At 42.5% G+C, this 25790-nt stretch overlaps 1 protein-coding gene and 1 long non-coding RNA gene across 10 annotated transcripts in view; one reads left to right on the forward strand and one right to left on the reverse strand.

Moving 5' to 3' along the window:
* Nucleotides 1-4408: 4408 nt before the first annotated feature.
* On the reverse strand, nt 4409-23051 carry LOC118362402 (interferon alpha-inducible protein 27-like protein 2A). 6 transcript variants are annotated; one of them, XM_035742700.2, is made up of 6 exons: nt 22918-23051; nt 8191-8225; nt 8019-8037; nt 7870-7899; nt 4721-4885; nt 4409-4589 (listed from the first exon to the last, which is right to left on the reverse strand). In XM_035742700.2, exons 3-6 carry the CDS (start codon nt 8026-8028, stop codon nt 4489-4491), a joined length of 306 nt encoding a protein of 101 aa, XP_035598593.1. In that variant the 5' UTR covers nt 8029-8037; nt 8191-8225; nt 22918-23051; the 3' UTR covers nt 4409-4488. The 6 variants fall into 6 exon arrangements, with proteins under 6 accessions (XP_035598593.1, XP_035598594.1, XP_035598595.1 ...); XM_035742701.1 differs by lacking the exon at nt 22918-23051 and adding an exon at nt 22765-22911; XM_035742702.2 differs by lacking the exon at nt 22918-23051 and adding an exon at nt 22374-22523.
* LOC118362403 (uncharacterized) overlaps nt 22421-25790 on the forward strand; it is an 11405-nt gene continuing 8035 nt past the window's right edge. For 2 of the 4 annotated variants that reach the window (XR_004821196.2, XR_004821197.2), the window contains exon 1: nt 23187-23439. This is a non-coding gene — a long non-coding RNA (uncharacterized LOC118362403). Of the gene's footprint in view, nt 22570-23186; nt 23440-25790 lie in introns of those variants that run through there. The other 2 variants (XR_004821193.2, XR_004821194.2) reach the window with 2 other exon arrangements.

Raw genomic sequence — 25790 nt, forward strand, 5'->3', positions numbered from 1 at the left:
GCCTCGAAACGAGCATAGAAGTAGTTTAGCTCGTCCGGTAGGCTCGTGTCACTGGGCAGCTCTCGGCTTCCCTTTGTAGTCTGTAATGGTTTGCAGGCTCTGCCACATCCGACGAGCGTCAGAGCCGGTGTAGTACGACTCGATCTTGGTCCTGTATTGAGGCTTTGCCTGTTTGATGGTTCGCTGGAGGGCATAGCGGTATTTCTTATAAGCTTCCGGGTTTGAGTCCCGCTCCTTGAAAGCAGCAGCTCTAGCCTTTAGCTCAGTGCGGATGCTGCCTGTAATCCATGGCTTCTGGTTGGGGTATGTACGTCATTGATGCACTTATTGATGAATAGATGTGATGTAGATGTGGTATACAGATGTGGTGTACTCCTCAATGCCATTGGAGGAATCCCGGAACATATTCCAGTCTGTGCTAGCAAAACTGTCCTGTAGCTTAGCATCTGCTTCATTTGACCACTTTTTTAATGATCTAGTCACTGGTGCTTCCTGCTTTAATTTTATTTCCTCTTTTTTAACAATAGCCTGTGTAGGAATCAAAACCTCTCCGGTGCTGCAGCATGCACTCATTCATGCTCTGTTGTGGTTTAAAAAAATATTCTGTTTGTCTCCAGTCATGTAAAATGACATAGAATTGCATGAAATGTGTTTTATAAAAGGCATTTTTTTCTCAGACTGAATATAAGATGATTGATTCATGCAGTCCTTTTATTATAATGGATATATTTTCACCCTCCACTTGTCTGCCGGTAGTCTGCGAATCCACAACCTTCTGGCTACTTTGCCATGTAATGCTTACAAAACAAAGAACAGTTTCTAAAACTGCACATTTATGGCTCTGGTCTTGCCTAGGAGTGAGGGTAAATGGTAGGCATGTTCTCTGCTATTCACTTTCTTTTAGTTATTTTGGGTATAGGGAAGGGTCATATCTTTTTTTTCAAGTGTTCAGGGTAGGTCGGGTAAAAAATATATATTATTGAAGGGAGGGCCATCCATTTTCATTTCAGAGACATCCGATTTTCTACAGGTATCACTCATTATAAATAATGTACAGTCCCTTAGCCAGCTTATCTAGTGGCAATCAAATGTGTTACCTAACTAGTTAGCTATTGCCACACACATCTGATTAATCTGTTCACTCGTCATGCCAATGACAAGGTTAACTCATCTATCAAGTAGAGTTCACATGGGGAAATAAAAACATGAGACTAAACATTGTCAGATTCTCGGTTAGCCAAACCAATCTAGCTACCTAGCCATTTAATTTGCCCCCCTCTGATTCCAGAAATATATAATAATACAAATGTCCAATTAATTAATGTCCAAATTAACCTCTGATCGCGTTTGGCTAAGAACCCTCTCCTTAGGAGTGAACACATGCACTTCTATTCAAGAGCCATGGTGGAGATTTTTATTTAACCTTTATTAACTATGCAAGTCAGTTAAGAACAAATTATTATTTACAATGACGGCCTACACCAAAGACACGACACCACATTTCCTGAGTCCGCATTTATTGAAGCTGCGGATTTTAACAAAGCAAATTTGAGAAAAAGGCTGCCGAAGTTCTATTAACACATTGACTGTAGTACTTGCATTGCTAAAACACTCGAACACTGTCACTTCAACTTCCAGGAAACTTACAGGGCCCTCCCCCGCCCTCCTTTTGACTAATCTGACCACAACTACATTTTGCTCCTCCCTTCCTATAGGCAGAAACTCAAACAGGAAGTACCCATGCTAAGGATTATTCAATGCTGGTCTGACCAATAGGAATACATGCTTCAAGATTGTTTTGATCACGCGGACTAGGATATGTTCCGATTAGTTTCCATAAATAACATCGACATATACGCTGATACGGTGACTGAGTTTATCAGGAAGTGTATAGGAGATGTTGTACCCACTGTGAATATTAAAACCTACCCTAACCAGAAGCAGTGGATAGATGGCAGCATTCACGCAAAACTGAAAGTGCAAACCACTGCTTTTAACCATGGCAAGTGACTGGGAATATGGCAGAATACATACAGTGCAGTTATTCCCTTCGCAAGGCAATCAGACAGGCAAAACATCAGTGTAGAGACAAAGTGGAGTCGCAATTCAACGGTTCAGACAGGAGACATACAGTGGGAGAACAAGTATTTCATACACTGCCGATTTTGCAGGTTTTACTACTTACAAAGCATGTAGAGGTCTGTAATTTTTATCATAGGTACACTTCAACTGTGAGAGACGGAATCTAAAATCACATTGTATGATTTTTAAGTAATTAATTAGCATTTTATTGCATTACATAAGTATTTGATACATCAGAAAAGCAGAACTTAATATTTGGTACAGAAACCTTTGTTTGCAATTACAGAGATAATACATTTCCTGTAGTTCTTGACCAGGTTTGCACACACTGCAGCAGGGATTTTGGCCCACTCCTCCATACAGACAGGCAATACGGACTTTCAGCTCCCTCCAAAGATTTTCTATTGGGTTCAGGTCTGGAGACTGGCTAGGCCACTCCAGGACCTTGAGATGCTTCTTACGGAGCCACTCCTTAGTTGCCCTGGCTGTGTGTTTCGGGTCGTCGTCATGCTGGAAGACCCAGCCACGACCCATATTCAATGCTCTTACTGAGGGAAGGAGGTTGTTGGCCAAGATCTCGCGATACATGGCCCCATCCATCCTCCCCTCAATACGGTGCAGTCGTCCTGTCCCCTTTGCAGAAAAGCATCCCCAAAGAATGATGTTTCCACCTCCATGCTTCACAGTTTGGATGGTGTTCTTGGGGTTGTACTCATTCTTCTTCTTCCTCCAAACACAGTGAGTGGAGTTTAGAAAAAAATATTTTTGTCTCAGACACATTTATTGAAGCTGGGGATTTTAACAAAGCAAATTTGAGTAGTCAATGAACAGCATTCTCACGTAGGTGTTCCTTTTGTCCAGTTGGGAAAGGACAGCGATTATGTCATCTGTGGCGGCAGTATGTGAATTGGAGTGGGTCCAGGGTCTTTGGGACGATGGTGTTGATGTGAGCCATGACCACACTTTCAAAACATTTAATGGCTACAGATGAGTGCTACGGGGCGGTAGTCATTTAAACAGATTACCTTGGCATCCAATTTGTAAGTCGCTCTGGATAAGAGCGTCTGCTAAATGACTTAAATGTAAATGTAAATTCTTGGGCACAGCGACTATGGTGGTTTACTCAAAACATGTATTACAGACTGGGACAGGTAGAGGTTGAAAATCTCAGTGAAGACACTTGCCAGCTGGTCAGTGCATGCTCAGAGTACGCATCCTGGTAATCCGTCTGTGGCCTTGTGAATGTTTACCTGTTTAATGGTCTTACATCAGCTATGGAGAGCATGATCATACAGTCATCTGGAACAGCCGCAGGTGCATTGTAAAGGAACTCACAAATTGGTGAAAGGATCTCAGGGACTTTAGGTCACCCTTGTAATGAAAATTAAACATTTCCAAATGACCAGGTTGGGCATCTCATTTAGAACATGAGATTACATAATATAGATAGAGGTCACAATTATGACCAACTGGTCATACTGTCAGAAAAATGTAATATTCTGGTCCTTAGAAAGACCCCAACATTTTAAAGGGAATTTATTAGTTTATGACCAGAATAAGACATCACAAAAATAAATCATAATGACATCTTTTCAACCAGATTTTGCCCACTGGGTTCCCGCTCACTTAAAAGGGTAGTCCACACAATGCACAAAATGCAGGCCTGTTTGCAGAAAAAGTACATTGCACACTTTGGGTTGGTTTACCTAGCCACTGTCAAAGATCATGCATTTTCTATTAAAAAGACTGGAAGTGAATATGATATTTTACATGTAAATGCCCAAATCAGTGATCTCAAAGAAATGTCAAATCAAGACAATGAACTGATTTATTTAACGAGGCAAGTCAGTTAAGAACAAATTCTTATTTATAATGACAGCCTACCCCAGCCAACGCTGGGCCAATTGTGCTCCGCACTATGGAACTCCCAATCATGGCCAAATGTGATACAGCCTGGATTCAAACCAGAGACTGTAGTGGCGCCTCTTGCACTGAGATGCAGTGCCTTAGACCACTGCACCACTTAGGAATGGGCCCCCATCCACATTAGTTGGCCTACCATTATTTTTTAGCTTATAAATCTGCAATCACAAATGTAATTTCATACAGAAATTGAATTGACCATTAACTACAACCTCCTTGACAAATTTAAAATATATTTACTTCAGTAAAGCATTGCAATACTCACTGATCTTTCACATTCACTAATCAACACATCCTCTTTATCAGTCAGACATCAATGGAAACACTCAGTAGCTTCAACACTATGCTATAGTCAACTTCTCTATCCTAAAGCTCAGCGCATACAGTACGGGACAAAGACACATTTGAAGTATAATCAATTTTATTATCAATGTAATCATAGCGAGGATGAGACCCCAGCGTCAATACGGCTGAATATTGAGGTCACCCCCTGAACTTAGAGGACACCCACCCCACCGCTCCACCGGCTGCCGCGCCGACACTTCCCACAACAGCTGTGGCTACACCGGTGAGTCCTGCAGCTCCTAGAGGAACAACGAGATAAGTCCAATTTAAGTCCAAACCACTAGTTAAAATCATGACCACAAGACAGTCCTGATAAATTCAGTTTCCAACTATTTACATTACATTGAAAAATAAAATGTATCGTCTTTACCTGCTGACTGTAGAGCAGCAACAAGACTCCCTGCTGCTACCCCACCTCCATTGGCCACGGCTGCAGAAGACATCATGCCTGCTGCGGTTGATCCAGCTGCAACCCCAGCAGCACCGAATCCCATCGCTCCCAAAGCAACAGGGGCAATGAGCACTGCCGCCGTACCTGTCAGGTCCAAACAAACCTTTTAACTTGCAGACCAAAACACAGGAGTTCTGGGTCACACCTCCCATAAGGAGATATGGCACTACTGTCATGTGCAAGAGGGCAAAATTACAGTGCAGAATGCAGACGGGTCTTTCCACACGGTTGTTTAAATTTTAACAAACATTTGTTTTGACAATGGAGTATTTATATAGTCCACAACCGCTGCGCTTTCATAGTTCACACTACTGTTAGTTAAACCATGGGAAGTTCTAGAACCTGCTAGAAGACTCAGACGGTCCTCTGAGGAGTAAGACTTGACTCTGCTGCACCAGACAGATCAGGTCTCCACCAGACCAGAGAAAGGGGCATAAATCTAGCCTGCCAGAGTAAGTTTCTCTCTCTCTATCTAGAGAAAAGTTCATATGTTTGTTGATTTGTATATGCTGCTATGTGAATATCCTTTGTTCCTGAGAGAGATGAGATATATATAAACTCAAAGAAAGAAACGTCCTCTCTGTCACCTGCGTTTATTTTCAGCAAACATGTGTAAATATTTGTATGAACATGAGTCAACAACTGAGACAAACTGAGTAAGTTTCACAGAAGTGACTAACAGAAACAGAATGTGTCCCTGAACAAAAGGTGGGTCAAAACCAAAAGTAACAGTCAGTAGCTGGTGTGGCCACCAGCTGCATTAAGTGCTGCAGGGCATCTCCTCCTCATGGACTGCACCATACTTGCCAGTTCTTGCTGTGAGATGTTACCCCACTCTTCCACCAAAGTACCTGCAAGTTCCCAGACATATCTGAAGGAGAATGGCCCTAGCCCTCACCCTCCGAGCCAACAGGTCTCAGACGTCCTCAATGGGATTGAGATTTGGGCTCTTCGATGGCCATGGCAGAAAACTGACATTCCTGTCTTGCAGGAGATGAGCCATACTGCTCATTCTGTGCATGGTGGCATTGTCATGCTGGAGGGTCATGTCAGGATGAGCCTGCAGGAAGAGTACCACATGAGGGAGGAGGATGTCTTCCCTGTAAGACACAGCATTGAGATTGCCTGCAATGACAACAAGCTCAGTCCGATGATGCTGTGACACACCGCCCCAGACCATGACGGACTCTCCACCTCCAAATCGATCTCACTCAGTGAAACAGGCTGACTACACCGCTCGCGTCACATGCGTTGCAAAATAAATTTAGAAATCTATATTATTCAATTATTGCACCGCGCGCGCGCCAACAAGCGTCTACATTGCCAAGGGCTAAAATAGAAGTCAGTTCTATTTCTGACGCAGATCACACAGCAAGTCCTGCCCCTCTCATCTCCTCATTGGTTATAACCACATGGGTGACTGAAATACAAACAAGGTTGGTGGCGGTAATGCACCTAATTTCTGAAAGTTGCCCATCGCAATATAAAGTCAAGAGAAGAAAAAGCCTAGGAGAGATGACTAGAAACGATTCAGTTGACCGTTTGTGTGGATTAATTGTCGGAGTAGAGGTCCTTGTGCATTTCAAGTAAAATAACAACTCAATGTTTATATCCCAGGACAAATTAGATAGCAAGTGCCAGCTAGCTAAATTGCCATAAAGGTTTCATGTTTTTCAACATGTCCCCAAATTACTGTAATTGGTTCAGTTTGTTTTGATATTCTAACCTGCGTGTCATGATCATGTTTGGTGTGGGGGGACAAAATAAATGTATGGCACGCACGCAGCCGGTATGGGTTCCGTGTAACGCTCATTCCTTCGACCATAAACGTGAATCCAACCATCCCTCCGGTGAGACAAAACCGTGATGTCAGTGAAGAGCAATTTTTGCCAGTCCTGTCTGGTCCAGCGACGTTGTTGCCGGTGAGGACCTGCCTTACAACAGGCCTACAAGCCCTCAGTCCAGCCTCTCTTAGCCTATTGCGGACAGTTTGAGCACTGATGGAGTGATTGTGCGTTCCTGGTGCTACTCAGGTAGTGGTTGTTGCCATCCTGTACCGATCCTGTGCAGTTGCACGTGGTCTGCCACTGCGAGGATGATCCGATGTCCGTTCTGTCTCCCTGTAGAGCAGTCTTAGGCGTCTCACAATACAGACATTGCAATTTATTGCCCTGGCCACATCTGCAGTCCTCATGCCTCCTTGCAGCATGCACAAGGCACGTTCACAGAGATAAGCAGGGACCCGGGGAATCTTTCTTTTGGTGTTTTTCCAGAGTCAGTAGAAAGACCTCTTTAGTGTCCTAAGTTTTCATAACTGTGACCTTAACAGCTTACAGACGGTAGGCAATGGGGTGGCAATGTGGTTAGAGCATTGGACTAGTAACTGAAAGGTTGCAAGTTCAAATCCCCGAGCTGACAAGGTACAATATCTGTCGTTCTGCCCCTGAACAGGCAGTTAACCCACTGTTCCTAGGCCGTCATTGAAAATAAGAATTTGTTCTTAACTGACTTGCCTAGTAAAATAAAGGTAAAAAAAAAAAATTAAGTGTCTTAACGACCGTTCCACAGGTGCATGTTCATTAGAGCATTGGACTAGTATTAATTGTTTATGGTTCTTTGAACAAGCATGTGTTGTAACCCTTTACAATGAAGATCTGTGAAGTTATTTGGATTTCTACAAATTATCTATGAAAGACAGGGTCCTGAAAAGGGGACGTTTATTTTTTTGCTGAGTTTATATCTACGTACAAATATATATTAATACTGTCATATCTATACAGGTTTCTTTCATTTTAGAACAAGTCTATTCCTAAATAACTGAAGAGTGTGTGTGTGTGTGTTAATACTCTGGATATGAACATATCTGCCTGGTTCTTGCCGGACCGCCTGTAGTGGGGTCAGACCAAAGTAGAGTCAGCATTATGTGGTGGTGTCAGACCAAAGTAGCATTAAGTCACTAATGGGTGAGGGCATGTACAGCTAATCGCACAGATGGCTCCAGCTAGCCGTTTTTACAGCCGTATCTGCAACTGTTCATTCTTAGAAGAATTGATTGAAGTATACTTTACCAGTTCCAACTGCCATGGCAATCACAGACACTAAATAGAGGAACAAACATACATGGGTCATCATCATTATGGTTAACTAATGCAATATTTTTATTAGACAAAGCAGTTTCATTCCCAACACTTACATCAAACAAATGAAATATACTCACCAGACACCATTTTAAATAGCTAAAAGTGTGATAAAGATTCAGTTAATGTTGTTGTTAGTGACAATATCTGCCAGCATTCTCACTTAGGCTATATCAGAAGGACACTGGTGGTACAATGCTAAAACATGGCATACAGCATTATAACAGAATAAATCAAATATGGACATTTTACCTTCCCGTTTTAGGCGTTGTTCAGTGAGTGGTAGGCTATAATAAATGACAAAAAAGCAGACAAATCAAAATAAGACCACTTCTTGTAAGATCACATTCAGTTTCAAAATGTTTATTATGATCAAGTCCAGAGTACAGTCTATAACTCCGTGCTTGCCTACAGTGAGTCAGAGCTGTAACTAATCTACTGGACAAATACATTTATGGAAAGCTTCGGCGTTTAACAGCATTGGCATCCAATATGTTGCATTCCGCCCCAAACTGGACTACAATATCAACCCATTATACTGATACAAAAAGGGAAAAAGATTACCAAAGATGTACTACAACTAAACCAAGATAAACTACAGCCTGTCATTTAAAATGGGAACAAATGAGTCAGTAGGCAGAACAAGAAAGGGGGTGGGCAGAGCCAAGCACGAGCTAGCTGAAACGCACATGTGCAATAACTCAATACGCCTTTGCACTCCTAAACAACTCAATTTAACAACTTTTACAAAAGGGTAAATGCTGCAAAACTTTGTCCACTCTGTTCATAACATATTCTAGTTTTGAGAAGAGAAAAATTGTATTGAGATCAAATATTTCATTGATGAGAAATTGTGCAGAATGTCAGCCAAAATCCATCTCGTTCCACCTTCTCTCATATTTGGTAGTGGGTGGAAACACCAAGCAGATAATCCACATTTATACCTCCGGTGAAATATCTGTCATTGTTCTGTGGGATTACTCCACCTCTATGATATCATAGCAGTCCACAAACCAACATTTAAAGTGCATGCTGCCACCTACTGTTTTGGAATGTACGATCAATGATCATATGCCCAATTCTGAACTACAATGAAAAAAAAAAAACTCTAAACCAAATAAATCCTCAACTTCTACCACACCATCCCCCCAAAACTCTTCCCAAACCCATTAAACTTGATCTATATCATGCTGAAACACTCCACCCTTGTTACTGTTGAAATTGTGGTTGATATGCTGAACATCTGTTACCCCAATATCTCTTTTGACATCTCAACAACCTTCAACCAGCAATTTCTGATTTGCACAACCAGAGTCATATTTATAGTCTTACCAATAAAATCAATTTTCATTAAAAAAAAAATTCATTATCAAAGTGGCCTTTGACACCACACATTCATGAGCATAAGATTTCTGAACAGGCCTCAAAACCCTGCCAGGACCATCAGAAGCACCAGCCCCAAAAGTAGGTCCACTTACTACAGGTACATCCATGTCAGATCCATCAGTCTGAAAGTAGGTCCACTGACTACAGGTACATCCATGTCAGATCCATCAGTCTGACAGTAGGTCCACTTACTACAGGTACATCCATGTCAGATCCATCAGTCTGACAGTAGGTCCACTTACTACAGGTACATCCATGTCAGATCCATCAATCTGAAAGTAGGTCCACTTACTACAGGTACATCCATGTCAGATCCATCAGTCTGAAAGTAGGTCCACTTACTACAGGTACATCCATGTCAGATCCATCAGTCTGAAAGTAGGTCCACTTACTACAGGTACATCCATGTCAGATCCATCAGTCTGAAAGTAGGTCCACTTACTACAGGTGCATCCATTTAAGCGCCAATGGGCCACACTGTAGTTCTAACAATCTGTTCTACGGCCTCTGCAAATGATACATCTTGACTGATCCTTTCTCTGAGCCTCTCTGTACCTGACATTCACCAAATGTTAGTGTTCTCTCCCACAATTACTGCACTTGACCTTCACATTGCTTCCACATTCACCGTAATCATCTGCCAAGTGTGGAGGGGCACATCTTTTCTTTCCTTTCCTTTACATTGAACAGCTACATTCTTTGGCATTTAAAACACAGCAGTGCATGAGACAAATTCTCTCATTTTGAAATTAAGGAACCCTATCTGTACTTTTCCCAACAAGACTTTCTCAAACCTCAGCATCATCACTGATAACCTTTTACCCTCTTTCCTACTGATCAACCATCTGGCTCAATCACTCAATCACTCTGCCTTCCTTCCTTCTTTAACATCATCTGTGAACATAGATATCGGAACCCCAGTGATGACTCCCCTCAATCTAGCATAAGCACCAGGGACATGGCTTTTAATCTTCTTCCCATGAACCTTTTCCATTTGAAGAATCTACCCTTGCGGAGCCTGGCTACCACACAATATTAATATCTACCATTTCCGATGAACCAAGATAACTCCCCTTCACCTACCTCTTTCTCTATGGCATTATTTAGTCAGATTGGGTGTAAGTGAGGCCCATTACTCTACCTCAAAAAACAACTGAAACTGGTGGACTCCCAAATGCTGCTGCTAGGATGGCCCAATTCAGATTTTTTTGTTCACTTGGTCTTTTGACCAATCAGATCAGCTCTGAAAAATATCTGATACAAAAAAGACCTGATGTAATTGATCAAAATACCAATTAGTAGAAAAAAATAATTGGGTTGCCTGTGTAAACACAGCCGTCTTGGCTTATTAGGTGTTTGGCAACCAACTTCGCCGGTTCAAATGTTCTCCTTGATTAGTTAAAATCATGTGCACCTGAGTCAGACTGCTAGAGTGAAACACCACCAAATGACAATAAGCAGTTAGTGTGTGCAATTGGTAATCATTGTAGGTATGGTGATACTGATGGTTTGTTGGGATTTATGTTTTTTTTGTGTTTTTTTTACATAGCAGGTTAGAAGTAACATAGCAGGTTAGGAGAATTAACGTAGCAGGTTAGGAGAATTAACGTAGCAGGTTAGGAGAACTAAATCACATTGTATTTGTCACACGCGCTGAATACTGTGTAGACCTTACTGTGAAACGCTTACTTACACCTGTTAGTCGAGGTAATATGTACATGTAGGTAGAGGTGACGCGACTATGCATGGATAATAAACAGAGTATCACCAGTGTAAAAATGTGGGTGAGGGGGACAATGTAAATAGTCCGGGTAGACATTTCATTAGCTGTTCAGGAGACGTGGCGCTCCAGCACCGCTTGCCGTGCGGTAGCAGAGAGAACAGTCTATGACTATGGTGGCTGGAGTCTTTGACCATTTTTTGGGGCTTCCTCCAACACCGCCTGGTATACAGGTCCTGGATGGCAAGAAGTCTACTAATACAACAGGTTAGGATAATTAATGTGGCAGGTTAAAAGAATGAAGTTTGGGTTAGGAAAAGGGTTACTGTTAGGCTTAGCTAAGATGCTACATTACACTTTAGTCATTCAGCAGATGCCCTTATCTGTGCATACAGTTTCATACTTTTTATTCATACTGGTCCCGTGGGAATCAAATCCACAACTCTTGCATTACTTCATGCTCTCGCGCGGGGGATTATTTCGCTAAACAGTTTCCCATGCATTGTCAATAAGGTTTCTAAACTAACCCGGATGTAATAGAATTCCGGCCACTGGTTGGTTTTGTGGCGCTACTCTGATTTCCCCATTAAAAAAAAACCCGCTATAAACAGGTAGAGGTGCATATTATTCTGGCCACATGTTGCTTGCGGTCCAAACACTTAAGACACACCCATCTTATGCCCTTGGGATAATGGTTAGCAGATGTTAATGAGAGTGTAGCGAAATGCTTGTGCTTCTAGTTCTGACCATGCAGTAATATCTAACAAGGAATCTAACCTAAAGTTTTCACAACTAAAAACTACAATTATGAATGAGCGATGGTCGAACGGCATAGGCAAGATGCAGTAGATGGTAGAGTACAGTATATACATATGAAATGAGTAATGTAGGGTACGTAAACATTATATAAAGTGGCATTGTTTAACTTCTCTTGGATAGGGGGCAGCATTTTGAATAAAAGCATGCCCAAATTCAACTGCCTACTACTCATCCCCAGAAGATAAGATATGCATATCTTATAGATTTGGATAGAAAACACTGAGGTTTCTAAAACTGTTTGAATCATATCTGCAAGTATAACAGAACGTATGTAGCATGTATGTATGTAGGTTCATTGGGAATCCAGATTTCTAAGGGACTTCCTTGCAGTTCCTACCGCTTCCACCGGATGTCACCAAAGGTTTTTCCTTTGTGTAATGAAGAAGTAGCCCTGTTCAAAACAAGGGTCACTTCATGTGTACTGTTTGATTGAGGCACATGACCAGAAAGCTAGCGTCAGTTTGTTTTCTTCCTGTATTGAACACAGATCATCCAGTCTTCAATTTTATCGATTATTTAAATACCTAAAGTTGTATTACAAAAGTAGTTTGAAATGTTTTGGCAAAGTTCACAGGTAACTTGAGATATTTTGTAGTCGCGTTGTGCAAGTTGGAACCGGTGTTTTTCTGGATCAAACGCGCCAAATAAATTGACATTTTGGATATATATGGACGGAATTAATCGAACAAAAGGACCATTTGTGATGTTTATGGGACATATTGGAGTGTTTTACAGAAGAAGCTTGTCAAAGGTAAGACATGATTTAAATTTTTATTTCTGCGTTGTGTGTCGCGCCTGCAGGGTTGAAATATGTTCTCTCTTGTTTACGGAGGTGCTATCCTCAGATAATAGCATCGTTTTTTTCATTATTAAAGTGGCTAGAGATGAGTCACTATGTTGGCAGCAGCCACTCAATGTTAGTGACGACTGTTTAACAGTCTGATGGCCTTGAGATAGAAGCTGGTATTTAGTCTCTCGGTCCCCACGTTGATGCACCTGTACTGACCTCGCCTTCTGGATTATAGCGGGGTGAACAGGTAGTGGCTCAGGTGGTTGTTGTCCTTGATGATCTTTTTGACCTTCCTGTGACAATGCTCTCGATTGTGCAGTTTGTGAGTGTTTTTGGTGACAAGCTGAATTTCTTCAGCCTCCTGAGGTTGAAGAGGCGCTGCTGCGTCTTCTTCACCACGCTGTCTGTGTGGGTGGACCATTTCAGTTTGTCCGTGATGTGTACGCCGAGGAACTTAAAACGTTCCACCTTCTCCACTACTGTCCCGTCGATGTGGATAGGGGGCTGCACCCTCTGCTGTTTCCTGAAGTCCACGATCATCTCCTTTGTTTTAGTGACGTTGAGTGCGAGGTTATTTTCCTTACACAACACTCCGAGGGCCCTCACCTCCTCCCTGTAGGCAGTCTTGTCGTTGTTGGTAATCAAGCCTACCACTGAAGTGTCGTCTGCCAACTTGATTGAGTTGGAGGCGTGCATGGCCATGGGTGAACAGGGAGTACAGGAGAGGGCTGAGAACGCACCCTTGTGGGGCCCCAGTGTTGAGGATCAGCGGAGTGGAGATGTTGCTACCTACCCTCACCACCTGGGGGGCAGCCTGTCAGGAAGTCCAGGACCCAGTTGCACAGGGCGGGCTCGAGACCCAGGGTCTAAAGCTTAATGACAAGTTTGGAGGGTACTATGGTTTTAAATGCTGAGCTGTAGTCAATGAAAAGCATTCTTACATAGGTATTCCTCTTGTCCAGATGGGTTAGGGCAGTGTGCAGTGTGATTGCGTCGTATGTGGACCTATTGGGGCGGTAAGCAAATTGGGGTGGGTCTAGGGTGTCAGGTAGGGTGGAGGTGATTTGGTCCTTGACTAGTCTCTCAAAGCACTACATGATGATGGAAGTGAGTACTACGGGGCGATAGTCATTTAGCCACATGTAAATTAAATTCATTGGTGGTGGTGAGTTAAGAAATCAGAAATACTATGAAAACATCCCCACTTTAAGCACACATTTGCAAGCAGGAAAGTAACCTGTGTGTGCTGAGGAGACTAGATACGCTGCTGCTGCTACATTGACCCCCCCCATTTGTTTTTTACAATGCTGCTTATTATCTATGCATAGTCACTTCACCCCTAGCTACATGTACAAATTACCTCAACTAACCTGTACGCCCCACACACAGACTCTGTACCGGTACCCCCTGTATATAGCCTCATTATTGTTATGTTATTGTGTTACTGTGGTAAATATTTTCTTAAACTCTTCTTGAACTGCACTGTTGCTTAAGGGCTTGTAAGTAAGCATTTCACGTTAAGGTCTACACTTGTTGTATTTGGCGCAAGTTTGATTTGAAATAGCTAATTCACTCTATCGCCTGCTATATGGAGGGGAGCCGCAGCAGTTAACTGATGTAAACAATGCAATTGTATACAATAACATTGCATATACTGTAGTATACACTTTGATTGACTTAGTGTTTTTCCTTTTGCTGTTTCTGGATAACGGACTTTGAGATCACTGTCACTCCACCTGATGTGGTGGAAGTTGTTTAACCAGATCAGAACACCTTCAAAGACCACCTTCTGGCACAGACTGAGAAGGATGTGGAGGTTTTTGACCAGGTAAAAATGATTGTCCGCTGTTCATTTATTTTCTGGTCTTCCAAGAGATATTACAAATACATTGCTTATATAGAAAATAATTGCATTTATTTCTATTATCAATCAAGTTGAGACTGAACATGGACGGGGGGGCATGAGAAGGAGAGCCACCCGAGAAGAATCAAGGGGACCAAGTGCTTCAACATCTAGGTGAATGAATTGGACTAGAAGAAGGACGAAAGGAAGGTGAGACCTGGGAAAGCTTGGTGCTCTTTCGCTTCTCGCTGGGGTCAACATCCGTTAAGGTGAATATAAAAATCTCAGATGATAACTTCCGACTTCAACTGTCGTTTACAAACACTTAAGATTGGAGACATTAAAACTCGTTTTTCAACCACACCACACATTTCTTGTTAACCTGTTAGTCCTCTAGGGGCATTATTTCATTTTTGGATAAAAAGACGTGCCCATTTTAAGCGCAATATTTTGTCACGAAAAGAATGATAGTGGAATTGATAGTTTTTGAAAGAAGACACTGACGTTTCCAGAACTGCAAAGATGTTCACTGTGAGTGCCTTATAACAAAAGCTTCAGGCAAAACCAAGATGTTTGAGCGACCAGGAAATGAACAGGATTTCTGCAGGTACGTTTTCCATGATCGCCTTATATGGCTGTGAATGCGACAGGAATGAACGGACACTTTCTAGCGTTTCCCCAAGGTGTCTGCAGCATTGTGACGTATTTGTAGGCATATCATTGGAAGATTGACCATAAGAGACTACAATTGCCAAGTGTCCCGCACGGTGTCTGCGTGGAAATTGGTGCGCAAAAGTCAGCTACCAGTATTTTTCCATCCGAATCAGAGAACAAAGAAGGCTTCTAGGACTGCCATTTCAATGAAGAGATATATGACAAAACACCTTGAGGATTGATTCAAACAACGTTTTCCATGTTTCAGTCGATATTATGGAGTTAATTCGGAAAAAAGTTTGACGTGTAGGTGACTGAATTTTCGGTTAGTTTCGGTAGCCAAATGCATAGTAACAAAACGGAACGACACAAGAATCTTTCAGGAAAAACTGGACATCTGCTATGTAACTGAGAGTCTCCTCATTGAAACATCTGAAGTTCTTCAAAGGTAAATTATTTTATTTGATCCCTTTGCTGGTTTTAGTGAATATGTTGCGTGCTAAATGCTAACGCTAAATGCTAAGCTAGCTATCACCACTCTTACACAAATTATTGATTTTCTCTGGTTCTAAAGCATATTTTGAAAATCTGAGACGACAGGATTGTTAAGAAAAGGATAAGCTTGAGAGCAGGCATATTTATTTAATTTCATTTGCGATTTTTAGAAATCGCTAACGTTGCGTTATGGTAATGAGCTTGAGGCTGTAGTAACGCGACCGCATGCGGGATGGGGCGGACTATGAGGTTAACAAACTATAGTTTCGGCAAGTTGATTAGGACATCTACGTTGTGCATGACACAAGTAATGTTTCCAACAATTGTTTACAGACAGATTATTTCACTGTATCACAATTCCAGTAGGTCAGAAGTTTACATACACTACATTGACTGTGTCTTTAAACAGTTTGGAAAATTCTAGAAAATGTCATGGCTATAGAAGCTTCTGATAGGCTAATTGACATCATGAGTCAATTGGAGGTGTACCTGTGGATGTATTTCAAGGCCTTCAAACTCAGTGCCTCTTTGCTTGACATTATGGGAAAAATCAAATGAAATCAGCCAAGACCTCAGAAAAAAAATTGTAGACATCCACAATTCTGGTTCATCCTTGGGAGCAATTTCCAAACGCCTAACGGTACCACGTTCATCTGTACAAACAATAGTACGCAAGTATAAACACCACGGGACCACACAGCTGTCATACCGCTCAGGAAGGAGGCGCGTTCTGTCTCCTAGAGATGAACGTACTTTGGTGCGAAAAGTGCAAATCAATCCCAGAACAACAGCAAAGGACCTTGTGAAGATGCTGGAGGAAACAGGTACAAAGGTATCTATATTCACAGTAAAACGGGTCCTATATCGACATAACCTGAAAGGCGGCTCAGCAAGCAAGAAGCAACTGCTCCAAAACTGCCTTAAAAAAGCCAGACTACAGTTTGCAACTGCACATGGTGACAAAGAGCGTACTTTTGGAGAAATGTCCTCTGGTCTGATGAAACAAAAATCGAACTGTTTGGCCATAATGACCATTGTTATGTTTGGAGGAAAAAGGGAGAGGCTTGCAAGCCAAAGAACACCATCCCAACCTCGAAGTACGGGGGTGGCAGCATCATGTTGTGGGGTTGCTTTGCTGCAGGAGGGACTGGTGCACCTCACAAAATAATGGCATCATGAGGGAGGAAAATTATGTGGATATATTGAAGCAACATCAAGACATCAGTCAGGAAGTTAAAGCTGGGTCGCAAATGGGTCTTCAAAAAGGACAATGACCCCAAGCATACTTGCAAAGTTGGTGCGAAATGGCTTAAGGACAACAAAGTCAAGGTATTGGAGTGGCCATCAAAGCCCTGACCTCAATCCCATAGAAAATGGGTGGGCAGAACTGAAAAATAGTGTGAAAGCAAGGAGACCTACAAACCTGACTCCGTTACACCAGCTCTGTCAGGAGGAATGGGCCAAAATTCACCCAACTTATTGTGGGAAGCTTGTGGAAGGCCGAAACATCTGACCCAAGTTAAACAATTTAAAGGCAATGCTTTCAAATACTAATTGAGTGTATGTAAACTTCTGACCCACTGGGTCATTATTGAATGTCTAATCTAACATTTTAATTAAAAATAATTCAATAACTGTATTTTTACATACCTGATAATAATTTAACCTGTGTTTGCTTACTTACGTCTGTCTCCTACTCTGTTCCCTTTGCTCTGTTTCTGTTCTCCAGGACCTAGGGGTTCTACCTAACACCCAGACATGGATCTACCCAATTTATTTATTTTACCTTTATTTAACTGGGCAACTCAGTTAAGAACAAATTCTTATTTTCAATGAAGGCCTAGGAACAGTGGGTTAACTGCCTTGTTCAGGGGCAGAATGACAGATTGTTACCATGTCAGCTCAGGGATTCGATCAAGTAACCTAACGCTCTAACCAGTAAGATACCTGCCATCCCACTAATGTCATCCATTACCAACCATCCTCCAACTTTTAATTACATCAGCTACTGTTATTGTCAAGTTGTCATTATCTGCTAAGAGAGAGCAAGACAACTATCATACTGGGCACATAGTGTTTTTAGCTAATCTGTGTAGCTCACATTAACACTGCAAATACTCAGAACAAAGAGGGCATCAACACATGGACAGTTTCCCTCTTCCGAGTCCACTACCTGTTGAAAAACAAGTGACAGGCAGAACCTCCCATCCACACAATACCCTTCTTTATTCCGCACACCAGAATTCTGTATTTCAATCTGATTGCCATGAGAGTGTACAACAAACATGAAAGTAAATTGACACACATGTACCAAAGGAATATCAATGGTTATGCATTTAAGTCTAAAATATTGCTAGATTGGTTTTCACAGCTGTTTCATAAGGTGTTCGTTAATGTAAATTGTAACGTATCCTTTGATGGTATTTGTTAGTTCAAGAGGGTAGAGCTGCTGCTTTCAAGGAGCTAAACTCTAATCTGGAAACTTATAAAATATCCCGCTATGCCCTCCGACGAACCATCAAACAGGCAAAGCGCCAATACAGGACTAAGAACAAATTGTACTACACCGGCTCTGACGCTCGTCGGAAGTGGCAGGGCTTGCAAACTATTAGAATACAAAAGGGAAGCACAGCTGAGAGCTGGCTAGTGACACGAGCCTACAAGACGAGCTAAACTACTCCTATGCTCGCTTCGAGGAAAGTACCACTGAAAAAAGCATGAGAGCATAAGTTTTTCCGGACAATTGTGTGATCACGCTCTCCGCAGCCGATGTGAGTAAGACCTTTATACAGGTCAACATTCACAAGGCCGCAGAACCAGACGGAATACCAGAAAGTGTACTCCTGAGCATGCGCTGACCAACTGGCAAGTGTCTTCACTGACATTTTCAACCTCTCCCTGTCTGAGTCTGTAATACCAGCATGTTTCAAGTAAACCACCATAGTGTTCTTGGGGACAGGGACTAAGGTAACCTGCCTAAATGACTACCGACCCATAGCACTCATGTCTGTAGCCATGAAATGCTTTGAAAGGCTGGTCATGGCTCACAACACCATTATACCAGAAACCCTAGACCCACCCAAATATGCATACCACCCCAACAGATCCACAGATGATGCAATCTCTATTGCACTCCACACTGCCCTTTCCCACCTGGACAAAAGGAACACCTATGTTGGAATGCCATTCATTGACTACAGCTCAGCGTTCAACGCCATAGTGATGAGCTTCGTGGGCACTAAGCTAAGGACCCTGTAACTAAACACCTCCCTCTGCAACTGGATCCTGGACTTCCTGACGGGCCACCCCAAGGTGGTAAGGGTAGTAACAACACATCCGCTATGCTGATCCTCAATACAGGGGCCCCTTCTGTACTCCATGTTCACTCATGACGGCACAGACAGGAACAACTCCAACACCATCATTACATTTGCCAATGACAACAGTAGTAGGCCTGATCACTGACAACAATGAAACAGCCTATAGGGAGGTCAGAGACCTTACCGTGTGGTGCAAGGACAACAACCTCTCCCTCAACTTGATCAAGACAAAGGAGATGATTGTGGACTACAGGAAAAGGAGGACCGAGCACACCCCATTCTCATCGACGGGGCTGTCGTGGAGCAGGTTGACAGCTTCAAGTACCTTGGCGTCCACATCACCAACAAACTAACATGGCCCACGCACACCAAGACAGTGGTGAAGAGGGAACAAAACCTATTCCCCTTCAGGAGACTGAAAAGATTTGGCACTGGTCCTCAAAACAATCTACAGCTGTACCATCTAGAGCATCCTGACAGGTTGCATCATTGCCTGGTATGGCAACTGCTCGGCCTCTGAACGCAAGGCACTACAGAGAGTGGTGCGTACGGCCCAGTACATCACCGGGGCCAAGCTTCCTGCCATCCAGGACCTCCTATACTAGGCAGTGTCAGAGAAAGGCCCTAAAAATTGTCAAGGACTCCAGCCCAGTCATAGACTGTTCTCTCTGCTACCACATGGCAAGCGGTACAGGAGCGCCAAGTCTAGGTCCAAGAGGCTCCTAAATAGCTTCTACCCGCAAGCCATAAAACACCTAATCAAATGCCCCTCCCCCCAATCTGGAAAGCTGCTGCTACTCTTATCTATGCATAGTCAGTTTAATAACTCTAGCTACATGTACATATTACCTCAATTGATTTGACACCGGTGCCCCCACACATTGACTCTGTACTGGTAGCCCATGTATATAGCCCTGCTATTGTTATTTCCTGCTGCTCTTTAATTATTTGTTCTATGTTTTTGGGGTATTTTCTTAACTACATTTGGTTAAGGGCTTGTAAGTAAGCATTTCATTGCAAGGTCTACACCTGTTGTATTCAGCGCATGTGACAAAGACCATTTGAATTGAAGAAACTAAAAACATTAATTGTACTTTTTGTGTTGAGCATTCAGAAACAGTTTTGCATTTATTTTGGCATTGTCTACATGTAAATACATTATGGAAAGATATTCCTAGTTTTATACTTGTTAATAGTTGATGACTTTTGTTTATGGGAGAATGTGCTGTTCAGTTTCCATAACTATAAAAAGGGTAAAGAAAAACTATTTTACCTCAAATCTAATTGTACTAATGGAAAAATGTCATTCATAAATGTAAATTCAGTAAACATAAAATCTCTGTTTTCTATAAGGAATTCACACAGTACATTAAGACCATTCTACATTCTTCTAATATGAAAGCTGTTAAAACAATGTGTGCCTCAAGGTCTTTGTGTAATCTGTACCCCCTAGCATATGTTATCATTGTCTTGTATACTTCTTGTATGTAATACTGTTTTTTCTGCAATAACTAAAATTATAGAATGGAAGGCGAGTTGGTGCCACGGTGCTCAATTGACCTTTTGCACAACGAAGCAAAGCCCACTTCAGCTCAGCTTCCTACCCGATACATAGCTTCCTGTCCCAATCGCGTTGTCAGCCTGACTGTAGCCATACTAACCTCGAAGTCACTCGTTTTATCATTAACTCGGTATATTAACATAATCATTTCTATAACCTTATTTTAATCACTCGTTAAATTCTGATGATCCATTTTGTTAGTGATTTTTTGTAATTTGATTGTGTTCTGTCTTTTTGTCTCTTTAGCTAGCAAACGTTAGCTACCAGTACCTAGTTAACGTTAGTGCTAACGACGTTAACGTTAGTTGGTGCGGCATCTTTATTGAAAGTTAGGAAATTAAGATTTCATTATACCTTCTAGTGGGCTTCGACATCTGAAGGGAGCAGTACCTTTGCTATTCCAGTGGAATAACAACCATGTCCAAGAGATCCTCGTGTCACTGATGGGAAGCATCAACTGAATCTGGGTTGTGGCTTGACTTCTCACAAAACTACCAGTGTGAGACTCTTGTGAAGGCGTGGGCCAAGGAGTTACTACTGCAATGCATCTTTCCTTTTTTTGCTTTGACCGTCCACTTTGTCTAACACCCTGTAGTCCATTTATTGGTAATAAACACCTCTGTTATACTCCAAACAAAATATTAGAGAGTTTTTTTATTTACAGTGACAAGAGAACAGAAACATTTAACTGAATTATTTTGAATGATTAATTAATTGCAGACAGATGTTGGTTTGTTTCTCTTTCATTCATTGAAAGATAAAGGAGCCTGTCCCTTGTTATTTAGTCTTTCCTGCCTAAGAACTTTTGCATGTACACAAGTAGTACCAGTCACCCTTCTCTCTAATTAGTGAGAACACCACTGGGTCTCCATGTATTCTCTCACCTGAATAGTCTATTTGAAGATGGTCTTCACTGAACACAAATGTGCAGCCTTAAAAGTTGTTCTCCAGTCTGTAGCTATTCGGGGGCAGTGAGGGGAATGGTGGGGTCTCCTTATGGTGAACTATGTGTCACCCTACGCAAACTGTGTGGTTTCTCATTTTCCCTCATGGACCTGTCACAGCAAGCCCTTATGCTGACCTCTCCTGTCACTCTGTCCCTGTTCAAAACTGGAATAAAAATAATGAGCAATCATGTTAGCTAGCTACTGTAAAAGGCATGTCTTAAACTACATCACAGCTTTGAATAAACGTCCTTGTCTGGTCTGATACGCAAATTACCTTCATAGTTGGAAAGGTAACTGGAGACAAAGTTTGAGTCCTTTTTCCAACTTGAAGTTCAGTGCTTTGCTACTTGTCTTGGCCAGACGATGTACATCCCTCACTTATATTTGGCAGCTCTTGCACGCGCCTTGAGAAGAACACTGCCATGGTTGGCTAATTGCTAGCCACCTTACTAGTTAGGGCGTTAATAGCTAGCTAAGAGACAAAAGACACAGAACACAATCGAATTGCAAAAATCACTAACTGAACGGATAAACTGAATTTTCAACAATAATTATAAAAAAGCTATAGGAATATGATTAATATACTGAGAATGATAAAACGAGTGACTTCGAGGCTAGTATGACTAGTCAGGCTGACAGGACGTTATGTATTAGGTAGGAAGTAGACTTTGTACAAAATATCTATGGAACTAATAGGAGCTGGCAGGGTGGGAAATAACCTCATAAGGCCTGTTTTTTCGTGATTACTTCAAAACTACGGCAAACTGCTCGGGAATATGGTCATATTACGAAACTGGGCTCCACGTCAGGAGGCAATATTGGTTGTTTCTTTGCAGCTAGCTAAGCTAACATTAACTAAACATCGAACTTTTGTACATCGCTATATTCCGTACACTTTACCTTATTTTAGCGCTTGAATACTTCCAGATCAACTGTAATACGAATACCATTATAAAGCACAATTTCTCCCCTTTCCAGCGAAATCAATGACGAGACCTTCATGCTGCCCGCCTCGACATGATTGAAGATAGCAATGGAGCTCCGCAATGTCTTTTTTTAAATGTCGGGTGGAAGCGGAAAACTACTGCATGAAAGTGTGAGATATGTAATTTGTTATTTTACCTTTAACTAGGCAAGTCAGTTAAGAACAAATTATTATTTTCATTGACGGCCTAGGGACAGTGGGTTAACATGTGGGGAAACAGCCTTTTTTCACCCGATTTGTCCATTTTATAACCTCTAAAAAAAATAAAAAAAACACTATAAAAAGAGTTAAAGTCTCATTACATACCTATTTAAAGGGTTATATCGAATTCCAATCGTGTTAAGTTGGCGCAAAATTACTTCACAAGTTAATTGCGGCTGTCACTGCTTTTCAGTCATGATGGTGCGAAAAATCAACTGATTGAATTAACTATTGACGAGTAATTATCTTCACACTCACCATTGATCATTTATTGTTTTTAATCTGCGAAAGAGGCGCTGCTCCTGGTGGAAAAAAGGCTGTACCGCACAGAATGAGTTGCGCCGTGACACGTCACACGTTAAAATACAGCGTCAGAGGGGTCAGTTTCTAAAACCTTTCTCCAATACTATTGGTCGATTACCATGTCAATCAACGCTAAACAGAACGTTAGTTCACACCTCGGATTTTGATGCCAACACAGACGTTAGTCTCATTAGTTTTCATTGCAGCCTCGTTAAAATTAATGTATTTAACCATTATTTAACTAGGCAAGTCAGTTATGAACAAACTATTATTTACAATGATGGCCTACCCCGGACGACACTGGGACAATTGTGCGCGACCCAATGGGACTCCCAATCACGGCCGGATGTGATACAGCCTGGATTCGAATCAGGGACTGTTGTGACGCGTCTTGCACTGATATGCAGTGCCTTATTAGACCGCTGCGCCACTCGGGAGTTTGAATGCCGCGGTTGGCTAAAATGTGTCCGGATTGGGGTTAGTTACCATTTATTTATTTATTTCACCTTTATTTAACCAGGTAGGCTAGTTGAGAACAAGTTCTCATTTGCAACTGCGACCTGGCCAAGATAAAGCATAGCAGTGTGAACAGACAACACAGAGTTACACATGGAGTAAACAATTAGCAAGTCAATAACACAGTAGAAAAAAATGGGCAGTCTATATACAATGTGTGCAAAAGGCATGAGGAGGTAGGCGAATAATACAATTTTGCAGATTAACACTGGAGTGATAAATTATCAGATGATCAGATGGTCATGTACAGGTGGTGTGCAAAAGAGCAGAAAAGTAAATAAATAAAAACAGTATAAAAACAGTATGGGAATGAGGTAGGTGAAAATGGGTGAGCTATTTACCTATAGACTATGTACAGCTGCAGCGATCGGTTAGCTGCTCGGATAGCTGATGTTTGAAGTTGGTGAGGGAGATAAAAGTCTCCAACTTCAGCGATTTTTGCAATTCGTTCCAGTCACAGGCAGCAGAGTACTGGAACGAAAGGCGGCCAAATGAGGTGTTGGCTTTAGGGATGATCAGTGAGATACACCTGCTGGAGCGCGTGCTACGGATGGGTGTTGCCATCGTGACCAGTGAACTGAGATAAGGCGGAGCTTTACCTAGCATGGACTTGTAGATGACCTGGAGCCAGTGGGTCTGGCGACGAATATGTAGTGAGGGCCAGCCGACTAGAGCATACAAGTCGCAGTGGTGGGTGGTATAAGGGGCTTTAGTGACAAAACGGATGGCACTGTGATAGACTGCATCCAGTTTGCTGAGTAGAGTGTTGGAAGCCATTTTGTAGATGACATCGCCAAAGTCGAGGATCGGTAGGATAGTCAGTTTTACTAGGGTAAGCTTGGCAGCGTGAGTGAAGGAGGCTTTGTTGCGGAATAGAAAGCCGACTCTTGATTTGATTTTTGATTGGAGATGTTTGATGAGTCTGAAGGAGAGTTTGCAGTCTAGCCAGACACCTAGGTACTTATAGATGTCCACATATTCAAGGTCGGAACCATCCAGGGTGGTGATGCTAGTCGGGCATGCGGGTGCAGGCAGCGATCGGTTGAAAAGCATGCATTTGGTTTTACTCGCGTTTAAGAGCAGTTGGAGGCCACGGAAGGAGTGCTGTATGGCATTGAAGCTCGTTTGGAGGTTTGATAGCACAGTGTCCAATGACGGGCCGAAAGTATATAGAATGGTGTCGTCTGCGTAGAGGTGGATCAGGGAATCGCCCGCAGCAAGAGCAACATCATTGATATATACAGAGAAAAGAGTCGGCCCGAGAATTGAACCCTGTGGCACCCCATAGAGACTGCCAGAGGACCGGACAGCATGCCCTCCGATTTGACACACTGAACTCTGTCTGCAAAGTAATTGGTGAACCAGGCAAGGCAGTCATCCGAAAAACCGAGGCTGTTGAGTCTGCCGATAAGAATATGGTGATTGACAGAGTCGAAAGCCTTGGCGAGGTCGATGAAGACGGCTGCACAGTACTGTCTTTTATCGATGGCGGTTATGATATCATTTAGTACCTTGAGTGTGGCTGAGGTGCACCCGTGACCGGCTCGGAAACCAGATTGCACAGCGGAGAAGGTACGGTGGGATTCGAGATGGTCAGTGACCTGTTTGTTGACTTGGCTTTCGAAGACCTTAGATAGGCAGGGCAGGATGGATATAGGTCTATAGCAGTTTGGGTCCAGGTGTCTCCCCCTTTGAAGAGGGGGATGACTGCGGCAGCTTTCCAATCCTTGGGGATCTCAGACGATATGAAAGAGAGGTTGAACAGGCTGGTAATAGGGGTTGCGACAATGGCGGCAGATAGTTTCAGAAATAGCGGGTCCAGATTGTCAAGCCCAGCTGATTTGTACGGGTCCAGGTTTTGCAGCTCTTTCAGAACATCTGCTATCTGGATTTGGGTAAAGGAGAACCTGGAGAGGCTTGGGTGAGGAACTACGGGGGGAGCTGTTGGCCGAGGTTGGAGTAGCCAGGCGGAAGGCATGGCCAGCCGTTGAGAAGTGCTTATTGAAGTTTTCGATAATCATGGATTTATCGGTGGAGACCGTGTTTCCTAGCCTCAGTGCAGTGGGCAGCTGGGAGGAGGTGCTCTTGTTCTCCATGGACTTCACAGTGTCCCAGAACTTTTTGGAGTTGGAGCTACAGGATGCAAACTTCTGCCTGAAGAAGGGCCTTAGCTTTCCTGACTGACTGCGTGTATTGGTTCCTGACTTCCCTGAACAGTTGCATATCACGGGGGCTATTCGATGCTATTGCAGTCCGCCACAGGATGTTTTGTGCTGGTCGAGGGCAGTCAAGGTCTGGAGTGAACCAAGGGC

This window comes from Oncorhynchus keta, chromosome 29 (genome assembly GCF_023373465.1).
Source record: "Oncorhynchus keta strain PuntledgeMale-10-30-2019 chromosome 29, Oket_V2, whole genome shotgun sequence".
Classification (NCBI taxonomy): Eukaryota; Metazoa; Chordata; class Actinopteri; order Salmoniformes; family Salmonidae; genus Oncorhynchus; species Oncorhynchus keta.